The sequence below is a fragment of the Rhinoderma darwinii genome, chromosome 9, assembly GCF_050947455.1.
Source record: "Rhinoderma darwinii isolate aRhiDar2 chromosome 9, aRhiDar2.hap1, whole genome shotgun sequence".
Lineage (NCBI taxonomy): Eukaryota > Metazoa > Chordata > Amphibia > Anura > Rhinodermatidae > Rhinoderma > Rhinoderma darwinii.
Window position 1 is genome coordinate 70558854 of NC_134695.1, and position 19441 is coordinate 70578294.

A 19441-nucleotide genomic window follows, 5' to 3' on the forward strand; every position below is an offset into this window, starting at 1 on the left:
ACACCTCATAAACGGCACACATCTATACACTGCACCTACACCTCATACACTACACACATCTATACACTGCACCTACACCTCATACACTGCACACAACCATACATTGCACCAACACCTCATAAACGGCACACATCTATACACTGCACCGACACCTCATACACTGCACACATCTATACACTGCACCGACACCTCATACACTGCACACAACTAATACATTGCACCAACACCTCATAAACGGCACACATCTATACACTGCACCGACACCTCATACACTGCACACAACTAATACATTGCACAATCTCCCATGTCTATCAATGGTAGTTCATCAACCAAAATAAATAAAAAAACGCAACAAATACGCATTGTGTAAACACAGCCTGAGAAGATATGTGAGCGGTAAAGGAAGGTCCCAGTGGTCAGACGACACCGCCGCCCAAATAAGCAGCAAAACGTGGCCACAGGGATCGGTGAAGAGACACGTCCCCTTTGGCTTGTCCCTGAGGCAGCGCCACTCCTGTCCTCACACTGCGCGGTCTGCAGCTCAGAACAATTCACTTAAAAACAGTGATGTTGTGTTGAGCAGAGTGGAACGCGCGCTGTGTCCTCCTCATTCTCATGAACTGTAGGGGCTGCAGAGTTTGGACCCCACCAGTCACTCACTGAAGGTATAAAATAGATATACACAATCAATCAAATCAGAAAACCCTGTAAAGAAAGCCATGAAGAGCATCGATTGCACTTTGTAAATCACATCAGCGGGTGCTATTGGCCCCCCATAAACACTCAGCGAACCATTTTAAAGCGCACACTAAGCAAACGAAGGGGCCAACTGGTTGTGCCCCCATTTTACATATGGGGGGGGGGTCTCTCCGCCTATCAGTCATGGGGTTATAGCACCTACTGACGCAGTTTGGAGAAGTATCTCAGATGGTCTCTCGGGTCTGGTGATAAATTCCCCTCAGGGCTCATTCAGACACGTATATCTGTAGTCCGTGTGACCGCCATTAAAACAGCAGCCGTCACACGGACTCATGTATTTCAATAGGGCCGTTCGGCCACGTTCTATTTTACTGCGTGTCACGCATCCTTCCATACACTAGTCTAAGGGGGATCCGCGACAACGCACCCCATACAGGTGCACCTCGGATGTGAAAAACTGCAGTTTTTCAAGTCCAAGTTCAGCTACGTTCGTATAAATGTTGCCTAAAGATGGGGACTACACAGACTTCTGATGAGCAACGGCATAAATAATTTGGGGGGGGAAGTTGCACGAAAATTGCAATTTTTGCTTGATCCTTCGTTTCATTGAAGGCGACACCGTACAACCTGTGGACTGCAGCCCCAGACAATAATAAGGCTTAGCAAAAAAAAGGGACGTGTATGTAAACAATAGACGCAGGAGTCGTCCATTAGAGACGACGTAACCGCATTGTTCGTGGCCTACAGCTCTGTATGTGCATCTGCACATTTCTACGAGAGCCGGAGACCGTGGACAACGTGGTTTTCTTATGGACGATCTTCACCAGCCACCATATTGTTTAACGGCTGCCAAGGAGAAGTACTGATGCACTTTATAATGGGCCGTTGCTTATCTCATCTTAACGGTTTCCACCGGAGGCGCAGACACCACCGCTCGGACTGAACGCTGCGATTACACACGACACATTATTCGCACGGAGTCATTGGGAAAGTCACGACACGTAGTCAGTTTATTGAAGGAAACAGTTAGTGCAATTTGCAGATCGTACACCGATGTAAACAGGAGGGTTTTGCTACATAAAAACACTTATTCTAGCCCCCTCCCCTAAATTTAATGTACTTGTGGGGTAGAGGGGGGTTCAAAAATTAAATAAAATTATAATTAAACTGCACAACATGGTAAGAATTTCAGTACATTTGCTGCATCACATAAGACAACGTAGAGGGCAACGCTAGGAGAAGTGAGACCCGAGTACAACCGCGATTGTGTCCGACAGGTAAACCCTCGTGTCCCGTTGCTTGGCTCATTGGTATATGACGATTTGGCAAGGAGGCAACCACATAGTGGGCACAATACATATGACCTTCTGTATCTAAAATTCAGAGACTGCCGCGTGTACCACTGAACCTAAAATCCAACTTGATTTACATAAGAAAAAAACTGCAACACAGAAACGATAAGACAATTTTTTTTTTATATTACACATTTGCCAATTAGAAACTGCATATTTGAATCTTCATAAACTCTAATGGAGTGCAGTACCACCTTCTAGCCTGTAGGTTATGCGGCTGCCATTGATGTACGAACGATAAGGCCAATCCGTTTCTAAGAAATGTCTCCGCCTTCTCACCTTGATATAAACCCTACATTTCCAGCAATGCAATGCAGCAGTGCATACTCTGCACACACCCTGAACCAGCAGTGAAAAAGGACGTTTTGCAGCCCAACAGCGAGTCAGATGAATTTTGAATGCAGCTCTGGATGGAATGAGAGCTGTAACAGACCAATATAATGAAAGTATTGCAAAGTTTCTTTAAGGAACATTCCAATAAAAAAAACAAAAAACGATTTAATGGCCAGTACAGGGTCGGCGGCAACATTGCTTGACAGGGATCCATAGAACACCAAACGGAATCTGTGTCATGCTCCGCCCCATTAGGCCCTACACTAGGCATAATACATTGTATCAGTTTTTCTGGAATGTTCCTTTAAGATTACATTGCAATGTACAAAATGGCTCAGGTATTAGGAAAGTCTCTAAGCACAATCAGGATGTTGCTCGGAGCTCCAAGAACCGTGGCAGAAACACGTGGCTTTACTTGTGCCACCTTCAGTCTCAATTATTACATTTGTACACCAGGCTTAGCTGTTAGGGGTGTGTCCGACAACAAGTCTGATGACTGTTTCCAGCAGCAACCAGCAGAATTGTGAATGCAGCTCTGGAATATAATACAGGCTAAGATAAGTATTGTAATGCATTAACAAAGTGACTCGACATGCTGCTAAACAGGAATCTCCGCACATTGTTTTATTGTCATTTTATAGTTCATCAAGTTGTATTTCCAGTTTAGTGGTCCTTCAAGCAGCCGAGGTTCACAGCCAATCTAGTAACATGTGGTAAGTGCACTTAAGGATTGTAGACAACCCCAGTTATAAAGTAACCTTACATAGAAGCCACACATCTAACATTATACTGATATTCATTGGAAAAAAAAAAAAAAACACGAGAAAAAAAAAAAAAAAATACTCCGAAAATTCAGAACATGGAAAGTGTACAATTTCATAAATCTTTTATGATACAAATAATTTATTGAATAATCCGTTCTCAGAACAAGATCCATATTTAATATAATTATAAAAGAAAATAGAAACCAAGCTCTTCACCGATTCATGGGTGTTCGGTAGATCCTGTTTTGACCTGTGATACTGTAGCAAAAAAGTTGGAAAAACTCTATAAAGTATTCCAGCAGTTCATATCTAGATTTTTAAACGGATCTTTAAATCATTATATAGAGATATATGTATATTTTTTTTGCAAATAAATGGATAGACTCCCTTTGCGTTTAGGTTCCAGTCTCCACCTGGTGGTAGTACAGAGAACTGCACTGTAGCGGGCTGATCGTGTTTGTGTTGGATTAGGCAGGTGCTATCGCTTTTTCAACTTTTTATTGGCTTTTTCTAGCTTTGCTTTTAGTTTTAGCTCTTCCTCTTCACGCTTCAACTCTTCCAGGTCTTCCTGTATGCCTAGCCGCAGGCTAAAAGAGAAAAAAACAAAACAAAAAAACACGAGATATTAGAAACCAGCTCTGCACAGCACGGACACACAGCACAACAGGCTGGGCTGCAGTCTTTTCACGGAACATCAAGACCGTGGCGTACTCGCCATAGGGGCAGACCACACCACTGCTTTGGGGTCCAAGGTGGGGGGAGGGAAGGTGAACTGCTTCCCAGCATAGAGCCATAGTATTTTCCTACAGAGCATAGAGATTTACAGCTTAAATAGCGCTCAATAGTAGCTGTATAAATTCATATACACTGAGCTCCCCCTAGTGGTGACTGCAGGCACATTGAAAAATAGTGTCCAGGCTTAGCGCCATATTTATAAAGCACCTGCTCCACTTTCTGACAAGTCAGAAAAGTTGGCGAGGCTTCAGAGTTGTGCGGAGTGCAATTTATTTATTAACCTATTAAAAAGACATGGAGTGACCGCTGCCAAAGCGGCTTATCCCTTCTTTCCGCTGCACACGGTATTACATCTAAAAGTATACGCTGCCTAACAACCAGTCTTTCCGGTAGATAGCAGATCCATAGCAACCAGCCTCCGATTACCAGCTCAAGACTGAATTGAGGGCAGAGAAGGGGCAAGGAGGCTTGTCATAGCTCAACCCTTTCATGACCAAGGGTCATTGATGCCCCCGTGTCCAGGTCAAATTTTCCATTTTTGATATGCACTTTAAACTATAATATCTTCACAACCGCTTTGAAAAAATATATATATATACATACATACATACATACACATACACATACACACACACAAGAGTGCCTATGTAGATAGTGATGCAATACCACTGTAGATCGTGCCCACAATGCCTATGTAGATCACGCAACAGTGTCCGCTGTAGTTAGTGTCCATATAATGCCAGTGCCCATATAATGCCACAATGCCCATATAGATAGCGCCACTGTAGCTCCCTGTGGGAGCAGAATCCATCTGGCCAGATGGATTCCGCTCCTAGAGGGAGCCCCCGATGTCTGTCCATAAATGGACAGGGACGTCAGGGGTTAAATCTAAAAGCCGAATCCCCGGACTGGTAGAGCTGTGCCCGGGGATTCCGCTCCAGGCGTTGCCCCAGACATCACGGTCCATATATACGAATAGTGACGCCAGGGGCTTCTCCAGTAGCAGAATCCCGGTCAGAGTGTCAGCTGGGGATTCAGTTCCCCGACACAGAGATTCTGCTGCTGGAGAAGCCCCCGGCGTCACTATTCGGTATATGGACAGTGACGTCAGCGGCCCTCTCTAGGAACTGAATCCTGTGTCAGATCGCGCTGTGCCGGGGACTCCTCTCCTAGAGTCCCCCGGCACGGAGCGATCTGACAACAGGGAATTCGCTCCTAGAGTTTAGGTGGTGCTATCGATCTGGGTAAGGGGGGGGTTCGATGTTATCTACAGTGGGGGGGGGGGGCTGCACTATTTAAAGCATGTATGGAGAGACGTCAGTGGCTCCCTCTAGGAGAATGCTGGAGGGAGCTTAGCTGGCGTTATCTAGAGGGTTTTGTGGGGGGCACTATCTACAGTGGGGGGGTGTATTCCGGGGCTCTTAAAGCCCTGCATACATGAGTGCAGCGCTGCTCCCATCGAAGCAGCACTGCACTCATTAAACCGCATTGCAGGCTGTCAACGTCTATATACGTGCTAACTGTACGGGGCATCGGCAGTTAGAACTTATATAGCCGTAGGGTAGTCGTGAAGGGGTGAAACACCATTTCTTACCGTCCTATTAACCATATTAATATTAAAATAAATTTAGGTGGAGTATCTCTTTAAATGTTACGATTGCATTTTTCAACAAATTTCCAGACTTCCTGATTGGTCTGATAGAATTGCATCGTCTCCCATAAAGATAATCCCTCAATGTTGGATCAGCAGATTCAACGTCATGTCTATGGTCACCGTGAGCGAGATCATTTCTATTTACAACAGTCTGCTCCCCACAGTCCAGGCTATTCTCTCTGGTGTCAGGCGGACATACCTTCTAGCTTCCTCCTTCTGCTGTTCCCTGAAGCTGCTCTCCATGTAACGCAAGGCGAAGTCACTTTCTTCTTTATACCTGGAAAGAGCAGGACAATTCTTTAGCATCAGGACACCACATGGACACGGAGTTAATGCAATGGCTCCAGATCTCGGCCATGTACCACGTGGGCATCTTTATAATCACCGCCGTTTATTCACGTTACCAGGCCTGATGATGACTCCGAACTAGCAGTACACACAGAAGCAGGCAGCCCCCCCCTTACCTCGACCTGTCGTAGCCAAATATTTCACGGATGTGCTTTGATATCTCGTCTTGAGATTCTCCTCCATCATCAATGAAATCTTCCATTTCTGAATCGTACTCCTCCTCGTCATCGATTCTTCGCTTGTATGCGCTGGTTATGGGTGGCAGAGGTGGACCTGCAAACAGACGAGTGTTACTCAAAACGACTCAGCTCTCGATAATACAGATACAAGGTTTTACTGACTGTTGAGTTCTTTTTCCGCCCCGCTCGGGTGGATCACATGACCTCACTCTTCCTCTGGGACACCCGACTTGTATGCAACACCCTAATTTGCTTTATGATGATATATCAGGTCCCATAGTCCAGCAGCCGAACTGTTAGAGGTTGTGGGGGAGGGGGTCACGCAGTCACACCGGCAGTGGATACCCCCTGTGCATGGCTGTCAGTGTAGCCCCGGCCTCACCGCGCTTTCACGCTGAGGATTAAAAGTTGGCATTGGGTACTATGAGGGAGATTCATCAAAACTTGTGCGAAGGTGGAGGAGTTGTGCAAAGCAAACAATCAGGTCACTGCTTTTATAAGAGCCTTGACAAATTCAATTTGGATTGTGATTGGTTGCGCTCGGCAGCTCCTTACTTCCCGTGCACCAGCGTTGATGAATCTCCTCCGTTGTTCCAGCAGCAGGTCTCTTTTTTTTTTAGAGAAGATATTTAGGAGGCAGGATACTGATTTTTGACAGTCTAGACCAGGGGTGCACTACCTGTGGCTCACAACACTGTTCTATGTAGCCCCCCCGGCCATCTCTGGCAACCCTATATTTGGGGACTCCTTTGTTCGGCACTTCATAGAGGAAGAGATGAGGCGGCTGTGCATGAATGTGACTCTTTTTCCATTGTAGTTTATCAGAATAACTCTCATAAACTACAATGGAGATCGAAGCGCTTATGTGTGACCACCTTGACGGTTCCTCTCGGGTGCTGAACAGGGGACCCCAATTTTTTCTAAGTGAAAGACCGAAGCGGAACCCCCACCTATCAGATTTTTATGGCACATACTGTAAGGGCCAGTTCAGTGTCTTTTGGCGCTATTTTACACACGGAAACTACGTTGGCATCGCCAAATCGTGCCAAAAAAATTTCAGAATTTTCCACCCATTGATTTTTTTAAACAGGGAGGCAGAGGATTTTTTTTTTCCCCGGGTGGCTTTTGGCCACTTGCGGAAAATAAAGTGGCATGTTTTTTCTCGCCGCGAGCATTTTTTACCAGCGGTCTTCGATTTAGCTTCAACGGCCACATGCAAAAAACGCAGCGGAAAGATACGTGCAGGCAGCTCAAAATCTACCTCAAAATTCCTGAAGGAATATGAAGGCAGATTTTTTTATGCCTGCAAAAAAAGTGTGTGTGAACAGGGGCTTAGGTCTCAAATGAGAACACCTCTAAGTTGTATTGTGGCACCTGGGAGTAGTACAATCTGACAATGTGGCCCTTGGATCAAAAAAAGATTGTACACCCCTGGTCTAGACCTTCTGCGGTCTAATTTAAACTCAACGTATGTCTTAGATTCTTATGCTCAGGAAGTGCATGTCTCACCGGCTACCAAGAGGAACAGCACACATTCTGTAAGGGACACAATGCAATTACATCCTGTGAATTACCACGGGAGAATATCAAATTCAAGCGCATCAAATTTGAAACAAAAAATAAAACCAAAAAAAAAAACACTTAAAAAGGGTAACGAAACGTTCAAACGTCTGACATGTCAGAAGTTTTGATTGGTGGGGGTCCGAGCACGCTGAGCCACTTCGTTTCTGTTCGGCTTTTTCCAGAAATCAATGTAGCGGTGTGCGGACTCAATAGTAAGTCCATGTGCCCGTACTCCGCTACATTGATTTCCGGAAAAAGTCGAAAGGAAAAGAAGCAGCTCAGCATTCACACAAGTGCCGCTCCCGCTTAGTTTTAGTGATTGGTGGGGTCTCAGTGCTCAGTCCCCCACCAATCAAAACGTCTGACATGTCAGAAGTTTGTTGAATGTTTAGTTACCCTTTAATATGAACCATGAATACCTGGAGGACGAGCCATTGGTCTGTGCCCCGGTGGAGGTCCAGGTCTCATTCCATTCACTTGTCCCGGTCTCATGCCATTTACTTGTCCCGGTCTCATGCCATTTACTTGTCCCGGTCTGGGACCGCTCACTTGTCCCGGTCTCATGCCATTTACTGGTCCCGGTCTGGCCCCACTCACTTGTCCCGGTCTCATGCTATTTACTGGTCCCGGTCTGGCCCCACTCACTTGTCCCGGTCTCATGCCATTTACTGGTCCATTACCAGATTGAGGAACAAAGTTTTTGGATGAAATAGTTTCAGATATTACAGTACATTTTGGTTTTGACCCAGGTCCCATTGTCAATTGACTGCCTGGCCTTCCTGGGCCAGAACTAGCTGCAGGTTTAGAAGAATTCAAAGTAGGTCCTCCGTTTGGTCGCACAGAAGATGCTTCTCTGCCGGATGGGATATTCTTAGACTTACTAGCCAACAAGGGAGTGCCAACGGCTGGTCGACTAGGTCCAGATATGCTGGATGGACGTGCAGAACCAGAGCTGCTAGTGGAGTGTCCAGAGCTGCTTGGACGAGACGTGCCGGAGCTGCTGTGATGTTTGACTGACCCACTAGAGGGCCGGGCTGAACTAGAAGCAGAGTTTCCAGAGGGGCGGACAGGGCCGGAGCTGCTCGAATGTTTGGAGGAACCGGAGCTACTTGTTGGTCGGGCAGAAGGTGTAACCGCTCCACCAGACGGCCGCCCGGAGCTAGAAGTGGATGCTCCAGGAGGCCGTGAAGAGCTAGATACACCAGACGGCCGCATGGAACCAGCCCCGGTGCTTATTGATGGCTTTCCGGAAGTCCCTGAAGACTTCATAGAACTTGAGCTGCTGGGCCGGGAACTTCCTTGAAGTTTTCCATTTACGTTTCCATTCACATCTGGTCTGGAGGATGAAGACTGTTTGGCTCCAGGTTCTCTGCTGGATGAAGGTTTGGAATTAACATTTGAAGGAACCTTAGAACTTTTACTGTGGGAGCCGGACGCGTGTTTCTCGGATTTGTGCTTCATATCAGAATGTTTTTTTACGGCCTCGTTCTCTCCGCTTCGCGCCTTGTCTTGATGACTACTTTTCGAGGCGGAGATGCTGCTGCTCTTTAGCTTCTTGTCTTCGGAATGACTTCCCTTAGAAGAGGAATGTTTATCTGAAGAAGAGCTTTTGCTAACTTTTACAATTTGGCCATTGGTTTTGGAAGGTTTGTGGTTTTTGCGCTCCAAGAACTCAATTTCTCTGAGTTCTTCGGCGGTTCTTGGTCGTTCGTTGTTCTTTTTCACAGGTTTTACAATTTCCACCGGTTCGTATTGTTTTTTCTCCGCAAGCCGCAACAGCTCAGCAAAGTTCATGGCTGGTGGTGGCGGCAGCTTCTTCACATTTGAAAGCTTCTGTTTTTTTGCCGGTGGCGGTGGAGGGGGTTCCTCAACCTCAGACTGCTCGGACTCGCCCTGAGAGAATTCGTACATCATTTCTTCTTCTGTCAAGTACTCATCGTTCTCATTGTTGCCGTTTTGGTCCATGCTTGATCGTTGCTTTCTGGGTTTATCCTCCACTGGAACCCCGTTGTATCCCCTGAAGTTGTCCTTTGTCCTGGAAGCCATTGCCCTTGCTTTCTTGTCATGTTTCAGTTCCTTGCGTTTCGCCAGCAGATCCTCTTTTTTTAGCTTTTCCTTCATTTCTATAGAACGAAAAAATTAATCTAGTAAACTTCCCTTTCACTTGTTGAATAATGGTGAAATACCGCAAGAAAAGGTCACATTACTACCGGGCTGCAATTATTAATGGTTTGCCATACACATATCTGGGTTCACACTTTTATTGCAGCGTACACTTAACGTAAATGCCAGGAAAGCTCCCGACATACCCGTTAAACGTATTCATAGGTCCCCATTCACCCGACAGAGGCCAAGAGAGTGCACTTTTGGCCACCGTCAGGCCGCTATACCTTTTTTTTTTTTTTTTTGATGGATAGAAGTCATCTTGACAACACTATCTTATCCAGAGGAATCCAGCCAAAAATAAGTAAATGAATAAAACGTATACGGCGGGTTATTCTTTTCTTTTTAACGTGGCAACCTATGTACAACGATGGCACTGTATGGAATACGTCACATGCATCCATTTAATGTATACATTATGAGCTTTTCACGACGTACACTTTAAACCGATGCTATTCTAGCCTATAGGTGACGGTGCCACTATTCGGCATCTGTCACGGCCTCCGTTTAACATTTACATCAAATGGAGGTTATAAATGCAGTGTGAACCCGGCCTAACATGTACAGTCACCGTAAAGGGTAACTAAACGTTCATAGGGACATATCAGGAGTTTTGATTGGTGGGGTCCGAGCACTGAGACCCTCACCAATTGCTACGAAGCGGCAGAAGCGCTCGGGTGATTGCAGAGCCACTTCGTTACTGATCGGCATTTTTCGGAAAGCTGAGCAGTTGGTGTGCGGTCTCATAGACTTTCTATCGAGTCCGTACACCATTACATCGTCTTTCCAGTAAAAGCCTAGCGCTTCTGACGCATCGATTTAGCGATCAGTGGGGGTCGCAGTGCTCAGACCCCCACCGATCAAAAACTTCTCACGTGTCACTAGGACAGGTCAGAAAATTTCTGAAAGTTTAGTTACCCTTTAAGCTAGACAATAAAATCTCTAAGGCGATCTCCCTTGAACCCTGTCCCATACTGTTGCCCCCATTGGTTTTGAGGGATCTTTCTTACATCTCCCACCATCACCGTTCATGATGGAAAAACACAAATGTCTATACTAGGAAAATGTAAGTATATACAAAGCAGAAAAAAGGATCGGACATGTTAAAATCCAACACGCACGAGCCTTCTTTTTCCCCCCATCAGCCATCAGGGGGAAGTTCGGGATAGCCCCACGCACATTAGGTGGTCCGCCAGTCCCGAAAAAATAGTCAGGGTTCAAACCACCATTTATCTAACGTGTATGGGCACCGTTACCCTCAAGCCAATGAGACAAATATCCAATGCAAAGCGATCCTGCGACGCCTTCATCAGGCGGACGGGGCTTAGATGGACGTTTTTGCTCCAATTTGACTGTAACCAAGTGAATAATGAAGCTGCATGGACGTTACATAGAGCCGATACCTTTCTGACGGATTTCCTCTTCCTTGCGCCGGAGAAAAGCTCTAACGGCAGCTGACTGCACCCCTTTGATTTTGGGATCTTTCTTGGGGGGTCCCACTGCCAAGCTGTACCTCTTCTGTAAAAGGAGGAAAATAAAGATATTAAACCAAACAGTCCAAAGCCAGCTCGGATTTATTCTCTCACGAAAGACAGTCGCCCCCCCACAACAAAGTCCACAGTCCATGATGATTCAGGCTACTTGCCCACGCTGCAGGGAGCCGTGGTTAAATATTGCGATTTTTTACGCAATGGGGCAGTTCTAGGAAAACGAACCTTCTCCATGAAGAACTGTACGGGTGCGGTTTATCAGAGTCAGTGATGAAACCCTAAAAACCAGGCAGTTTCCGCCACTGCCAGAGAACCCATCTAACCGCCTATATAAAATGGTGCGGACCTGGAAATACAAGGCCGGGGTCTTTTCATGCCTTATACATTGCTGGTCGCAGCGGCACGTTAGGGCACCGGAGGGTAAGCGAGAAATTCTAACTTGATACGTCAATGTATAGCCAGAAGCGAACGCTCACATTGGGGGTTATATTACGTAGCACGCCGCTGCTTCTGCCGGATTCAGGGAAAGCTGGGTCACAACTGACACGATCTCCCGGATTCCTGAATGGCAAATGCGCCTAGTTATGCAGTTAAATAATCTCCTATAAAAATAATTGAGTCTAAAGAGACAAATATCAAGAAAATATAAGTCTTGATTGAATGAATAAATCAGAAGAATTAAAAAGGAGAAACATACGAATAAAAGGTGACATCACCGGAGCAGCCAAAACAAACATGGGAATGATGTCACAAACATGAATATCAGACCTTCAGATGTTAGATCTATATTCCGTGTACACCCCCAGGATGGCGACAGGTGTACACACAATATAGGTATAGAACTTCTATTATATTTAGGACATACGGTTGTGGATATTGGCTTGGCACTAACACTTTATAATCGCCCACAGTTCGGTCATGTTATATGAACTCATACCAATTGTTACTTATGCTTTGCACTGATGCCCTTTATTAGTATTTGCATAAACGGTTTGGTATTATTCCGTACATCAATATCCCAAAATTCCCACCCGACACCCACAAAATCTTGTTGAAATCCTCCCCAGAAGACTGGAAGCGGTTTCACTGTAAAGGGGAGACCAACTCCATATTAATGTCTATGGGTGTAGAATGGGTTGTCCTAAAAGCTCCTGTATGTGTCCCAATACTTTTGTCCATATAGTGCATCAGACGGGTAGGGTTTATATATTCCTGGAGGCAGCAGTCGGAGGATGAGCCAGGATTTGGTTGCTACAGTGGTGGATTCTGCTCACTGGGGGACACATCTGCTGCTGCGGTGATGATGAAACTGGCACAACGCACACAGTCACACTGCAATCATGGCAGCGACGGGCAGAGGTCTTAACACATTCAGTGCCAATAACCAGGACGTGACGGGATAAATTCCATAGTGATTCACACACAGCACGAAAGGACCCAATCCCTCAGGCTGTGAGGGCATGCTGGGAAATGCAGTTCTGCAGCAGCTGGGGAGCCTAAGATTGGGGTCCACTGCTGTACTGTGATGGTTTAGGTAATGTTCACAGCTTCCAGGTGGAGGGGGGTTGAAGAGTTTTAGGCCTTATTCCTCCTGTGTCCACCATAGATATGCACCCTCGGCCGAGCATACGTGTTTGTTGTTTTTTTTTTTCCAATTATGAGGGGAATAAGCGGCTGCTAGACTCCTCGGGCAGCTGCTTATCTCCTGCAGGAACAAAGGATTGGACCCTCCATATATATTAGAACAAGGTTCCCCAGCCTGTGGCTCTCCTGCAGGTGTGAGGGCATTATGGGAGTTGTAGTTTTGTAGCTGGAGAGCCACAGGTTGAAGATCGCCGCATTAGAATGTCTGCTTATCTAATGTGTATGGTCAGACGTACAGTGACCACAGGGACCTACAACCAGAGCTTCTCATCCGAAATGTTCAATATTACAACATCCTGACAACCAATGAGGGGCCCAAAGAGAGGGGCCCGGGGATGTGCCAGCAGCTGATGAGACGTCTATGTGTGGTCAGTTTATACAGAGAGACCCACAGGAACCCCCCCCCCCCCCGAGGTGACCAGAATAATCCCCACGGCAAATATTCCACTGGCGGAGAACAATCACAGAATTTGGCTGAACCTCGAGAGCTGCCGGTCTGTAGAGGATTCACGGTTCACTGATCAGGAAATTCCTCGGAAGTTATCCTGACCCACCACACGGGATGTGATCGATCAGGCGGTAAAACCCCCAATACCAAGAACTGGAGCAGAAACCCCACAACAGGACATCCAAGACCTAAAATAATGATGGAATCGATGAACCAACCAGGAAGATGTAGGAAAGAAATCACCCACTGGCATCACCCCCTGTGCCAACAGCACCCACGCGTAGATCTGATGTAGGTATAAAATTGTCACCTCTCCCGTAATGGGCACCCCAACGTTAGGAGGATTGTGATCGGTCTTACTGGCTGGATCCTCATTGATCGGACTTCCGCCGCACTCCATAAGGGTGCGTCCATACATAGTCCATTTCACCCAATATACTAAAGGGTTAAATCTGCTACATGTTGATGGGGTTTTGAAACCCCCATCTACATGTCATGTACTTTGCTGCGGATCAGCACCAAAGACCGACGGCAAATCCGCTACGTTTGAACTTTACCAAACAGTGGAAAACTCCAACCATTACGCCCCCTCCCCCATCCAAAAGTAATTTAAAAAAAACAACAACAACATATGACTTGTTTACTGCACGTTCTCTCCTCGGCGCTGCCGTACAACAGAAATAAACTTCATTCAAGTATAAAACTTAAAAGGGGACGCATGGGTTCGTACTTTAAGCAGCTGCAATGATCAAGAAGCCTTAGGCTGGGTTCACACGACCATGTTATGTCCGTAAAGGACGGAACGTATTTTGGCCGCAAGTCCCGGACCGAACACACTGCCGGGAGCCGGGCTCCTAGCATCATAGTTATGTACGACGCTAGGAGTCCCTGACTCTCCGTGGAACTACAGTCCCGAACTGATAACATGATTACAGTATGGGACAGTTGTCCTGCAGCGAGGCAGGGACTCCTAGCGTCGTACATAACTATGATGCTAGGAGCCCGGCTCCCTGCACTGAGTTCGGTCCGGGACTTGCGGTCAAAATACGTTCCGTCCATTACGAACATAATGTGCTCGTGTGAATCCAGCCTTAGGCCCCATGCACACAACCGTATTTTTCATCAGTAATTACGGACCCATTCATTTCTATTGGCCACGGACACCTTTCGGTATTTTAAGGCCCAATGCACACGAACGTAAAAACGGACTTCTATTGGCCACGGGTACCTCCCCGTTTGCTTACGGGAAGGTGCCCGTGCCGTTGAAAAATTTAGAACATGTCCTATTTCAGGCTGTAATTACGGCACGGGCTGCCCATAGAAGTCAATGGGGCTCCCGTAATTACGGGAGCGTTGCTAGGAGACGTCAGTAAATAGTCACTGTCTAGGGTGCTGAAAGAGTTAAGCGATCGGCAGTAACTGTTTCAGCACCCAGGACAGTGACTTCCGATCACAATATACATCAACGTGTAAAAAAAAAAAAAAAAAAAAAAAAAAAAAAATAGAAGTTCATACTTACCCAGAACTCCCTGCTTCTTCCTCCAGACCGGTCTCCCGAGATGACGTTTCAGCCCATGTGACCGCTGCAGCCAATCACAGGCTGCAGCGGTCACATGGACTGCCGCGTCATCCAGGGAGGTCGGGCTGGATGTCGAAAGAGGGACGCGTCACCAAGACAACGGCCGGTAAGTATGAAATTCTTTTACTTTTACCTTGGAAAGGGCTGTCCCTTCTCTCTATCCTGCACTGATAGAGAGAAGGGGCTGCCGATTAGTGCAGTGCAATTTTGCAACGAAAACGTGTCCATAAATACGGGTGGAACACGTGTGACCAAGGACCCGTATTCACGGGAGGACAAAAATACGTTCGTGTGCATGAGGCCTTACAGATGAGTGTCCGTGCTGAAAAAAATTATAGAACCCGTCCTATTCTTGTCAGTAATTACGGCACAGACACTCCCATAGAAGCCTATGGGAGCTTCCATAAATATGGATGTGCATCCGTATACTGTCCGTATTTATGGAACCGTTGCTATAAACATGCTGATAACCGCATTCACACCACCCTTTTTTGTTTACGGATCCGTATTTACAGACAGTATTATGGGATAGATGAAAATACGGTCGTGTGCATGGAGCCTTAAAGGCTATGTACACCTGTGTTTGGTGCAACTTTCTAAATACTTTTTATTTAAAATTATTTTTACTTTGAGATACAGCGGCTTTATTTTCCTGTTCAGATCTAGTGCGGAGACTTGAACCCGTCAGGTCAGCGGGACTGGTCCAGTGACAGCGGGTCCTGCGTGTCGGACATGCAGGATCGGGCTGCTACCGATAACATCTGAGTTCACAGCTTAGATGTGATAGATTACAGGTGGATCCGACCCACTGTCACTGCACCCGTCAGTCCCGCAAATTCAGGTCTCAGCACTAGATACAGCTGCTCTACACACGGGCTACAAAGCAGCTGTATATCAAAAAGTTACAATCATTTTTAATAAAAAGTACTCGGAAAGTTGCATAAAACCCGATACATTTTTTTTATTGAACAAAAAAACAACCCATGATTTCTAAGGCGTACATAACCTTTAAGGGTTCAGTCACACACGGCAGATGTTCATGCAGAAATTTCTGCGGCTGAAAATCAGTTCCATACGGATGTAATAGGGCTCCGATTTTGGCGCATGGGGTCTTTATTGTACCTCTGTATTCCTCAGATATCTATTCCGAAAAAAATAGTGGCACGCTCATCACATGGCGTATGTATGGCGCTATTCTCTCCGAGTTGTATTAATTCATATGCACGGCCCCTGACAGAGCAACGCATGGCGGTACACAGCGGCCATATTGCTGCTTAGTAACTGTACAGGCTCCGTGCATGAGAATTACCCCGTTTATTGGCTACAAGGATATTTACAGGTGACACATGTGACTTCGTACGTGTTCCACCTGTAAAACAGCAAGGTGTGTACAGGCACCCTAAGGCCTTGTTTACACAGTGCAGATTTTGCAAGTATTTTTTTAGGCCAAAACCAGGAACGGAACCAAAATAGAATATATAAAGGAAGTCCTTCTAGGTCGGCTCTCCGGGATCCAATTCTAGTTTTGGCTTAAAAAACCGCATGCAAAATCCGCATCAAATCTGCAGTGTGTGAATTCCTAAGGGTCAGTTCACACATTGCATAAAAACTGCAGATTTTTCTGCAACGGAGTGCGCTGAGGAAAATCCACAGCAAATACAGTAGCAGCAAAGTGGCTGAAAATAATCCAAATCTCATCGGCACGCTGCATAAACACGGAGCGGAAAAAACATTCAGAAATTGGCCTGCGATTGGATTTGCTTAAACGATTCTTATTAGTTGCGGGATTTCTCCATTGAATTCAATGGGAGGTAAAGCCCGCAACAAATAGAAATTGTTGCATTTTTTGTGCAGCGGGTTCGCCGCGATTCTGCCGCAAAAAACGTAACTCTGAAAAAAAGATTAAAAAAAAAATCTTATACTTACCCAGGAGTCGGTTTCTTCCTCCAGGCCGGCCTCCTGGGATGACGTTTCATCCCATGTGACCGCCGCAGCTAATCACTGACTGTAGAGGCAGTCACATGGGATGAAACGTCATCCCAAGGGGCCGGAATGGAAGACATCAGAGGGCCTATTGGGATGAAGCTTCATCCCATGTGACTGCCGCTGCAGTGGTCTCCTGGGTTGAAAGGTCATCCCAGAAGGCCGGCCTGCTAGCAGTTGCTGCAATTTCCACAGCGGACATTCCAGGTGAAAAACTGAATCACAGTTTGGTGCGGTTTTTCACCCAGAATTCCCTGCTGTGCACAGAGTGGATACTGCTTTTACGCAGTGTATCCACCCTGTGTGAACTCAGCCTAAGGGTCAATTCAGTGGAAATGCTGCAGAATTTCAGTGTCGATTTGAACGTAGCTTTTGTACCAGCCACGTGGATGCAGCATGTTAATTTCTGACGCGGAATTATCACGGATTTGTTGTGCATTTTCCTTATTGAATTCAATCAAATCCTAGTGCGGCGGCGGCGTGTCCGCAGGTGCAGATAATCGATTATAGTCATGAAGAAACCCGCCGCTCTGTTCACAGGTTTTTGATGCGTCGTCTCGACAGGCCGCGTGTTGTCACGTCATTACTGCAGCCAGGTGACGAGGCTGCAGGGAACCACGGACGTGTCGCAACGGGAGCGCCAGGGGATTGACAGTGAGAATTCTCTTTTTTTTTTTTTAAAGAGAATTCGCAAATGAGGAATCCACACAATTTGGTGCGGATTTCTTTGCAGTAAATTTGTCACGTGTGAACCTAGCCCAAGGCCACGGTAAAGTGCAGGGACCCTGAGCAGTGGCACACGGGAGTCCCTCTGGTTCCATATTACAGGACGCTCTGCGTTGCCTCTGAGGCTCCGTCTACGTTCAAAAAGGCAGCGCTCCTATCGCAGAATATCCCCGTAACGCGGAATCCAGTGGAATGTGCCCCAATTTCTCCTCTCTCACCCTCAATATTCCTCAAGATTAGATCTGAGGTACACGGAGGTTCAGTGCGGGGCCACAGATTACGGATCCACAGGTTGGCGATCATTGCTCACCCTTCACAGCCGATCACGTGTATTAGCGCAACTGAAAATAGCTCAGGACGCGCCGGCTGCCAACGACAGGTTGTAGGGAGACGGAGCAGCCAACAGATGATTTGGAGAGTCAGCTGCTGACGAGGCACCGTCCCCTCCCCCTCCGTACACCAAGCCTTGTGTAGCATGAAGGAAACATTACAGAGCGGTGCAGTCACTACGTATCATGCATTATCAGTTATTACACCACAGCCCCCCCCCCCCCATCTCCTAGTGCTACTATTTCCCAGCATGCTCTGCTGTTACTACAGCTGAAAATATATAAAAAATGTTACATTGTTGCTGCCGGAAGCAGATGTAGCAGCGGATATTGTAAAGCAGCAACATTTGTTACCAGTCTGCCAGGGGGGGGGGAGGAGCTCCACAATACCGCACCGCCATCCGATAGGCACCATATTGCGGATCTGTACGACAGTAATACCGCCAAGTATAGGAGCGTGCCTCAGTTTTTAAAAATAACAGTATAGCCAAAAAAATATGCACGAGTATCACCGCCATATGTTACGCCAAATGTATTTTTTTTGCAATCCGAACAGTCACATTCCATAGAAGTCAATGGAAAACGTTGCGAACAGCCACACTCTATAGAAGACGCCATCTGCGATAGTTATGCAACATTCCTATTGACGTCTATGGCATGGACAAAAAAGAAAATCTCAACTAAAAAATCGCATCATGTGACTTAAGCCTTTGCCAACCACACTTTTTCAGCTGACCCCCTTCCCCCCCCCCCCACCCCACTCTGACACTCAGCTGTTGCAAACCCCCATCATGGACACAGCGCCCTCTGCCTCCCCCACTCACCTCGACGCCATCACTCTGCTTGGAAGCCGCCACCTTAAGGACGTTAATGAAATCCATATTGGCCCCCTCAGGGTAGACGGACTCCGTCAGAGACGGGGATATCCCGGCCGGTGACCAGCAGCCGCGGCCCGGGGCGGGACGCGAGACTCCGCTCTGTGGAGTGACGCACAACACTGCCAGAAACTACTATAGCACGCCCCTTCTGTGACGTCATAAGCAGCCGCCCACGTCACATCCGCCCAACGTGAAGCCTTTCGGCACCATTCTTGCCAGCAGCTCTGTCACGTGATCTTTTCTGGCGGAATTCGCTCAGGCTGAGGGGAAATAATAATAAAAAGAAAGACAGGTGAGGACGGCGTAGCTGCAGGTTAGATACACGGACAGGTGAATACCGCACCAAAATATATAAAGATATTGGGGAGATTTATAAATACTAGCTCAAATGAAAAGGTGGGGGGGGGGGGAGAGAATATCCATAGCAACCAATCAGATTGCTGCATTTATTTTTCAAAGGGCCTTGAAAAATGAAAGCTGGTATCTGATGGGTTGCTATGGGGGACTTTCATTTTCGTTTACTAGTCTAATTGGTTGCTATGGGCAACTCCACTACTTTTTCATAAGTATTCAT

At 46.6% G+C, this 19441-nt stretch overlaps 1 protein-coding gene across 1 annotated transcript; it reads right to left on the reverse strand.

Moving 5' to 3' along the window:
- Window positions 1-1679: 1679 nt before the first annotated feature.
- SPTY2D1 (SPT2 chromatin protein domain containing 1) lies at window positions 1680-19013 on the reverse strand. Its single transcript, XM_075838092.1, has 6 exons — window positions 18814-19013; window positions 11194-11308; window positions 8047-9750; window positions 6002-6158; window positions 5737-5814; window positions 1680-3735 (listed from the first exon to the last, which is right to left on the reverse strand). Exons 1-6 carry the CDS (start codon window positions 18868-18870, stop codon window positions 3627-3629), a joined length of 2220 nt encoding a protein of 739 aa, XP_075694207.1. The 5' UTR covers window positions 18871-19013; the 3' UTR covers window positions 1680-3626.
- Window positions 19014-19441: the final 428 nt, after the last annotated feature.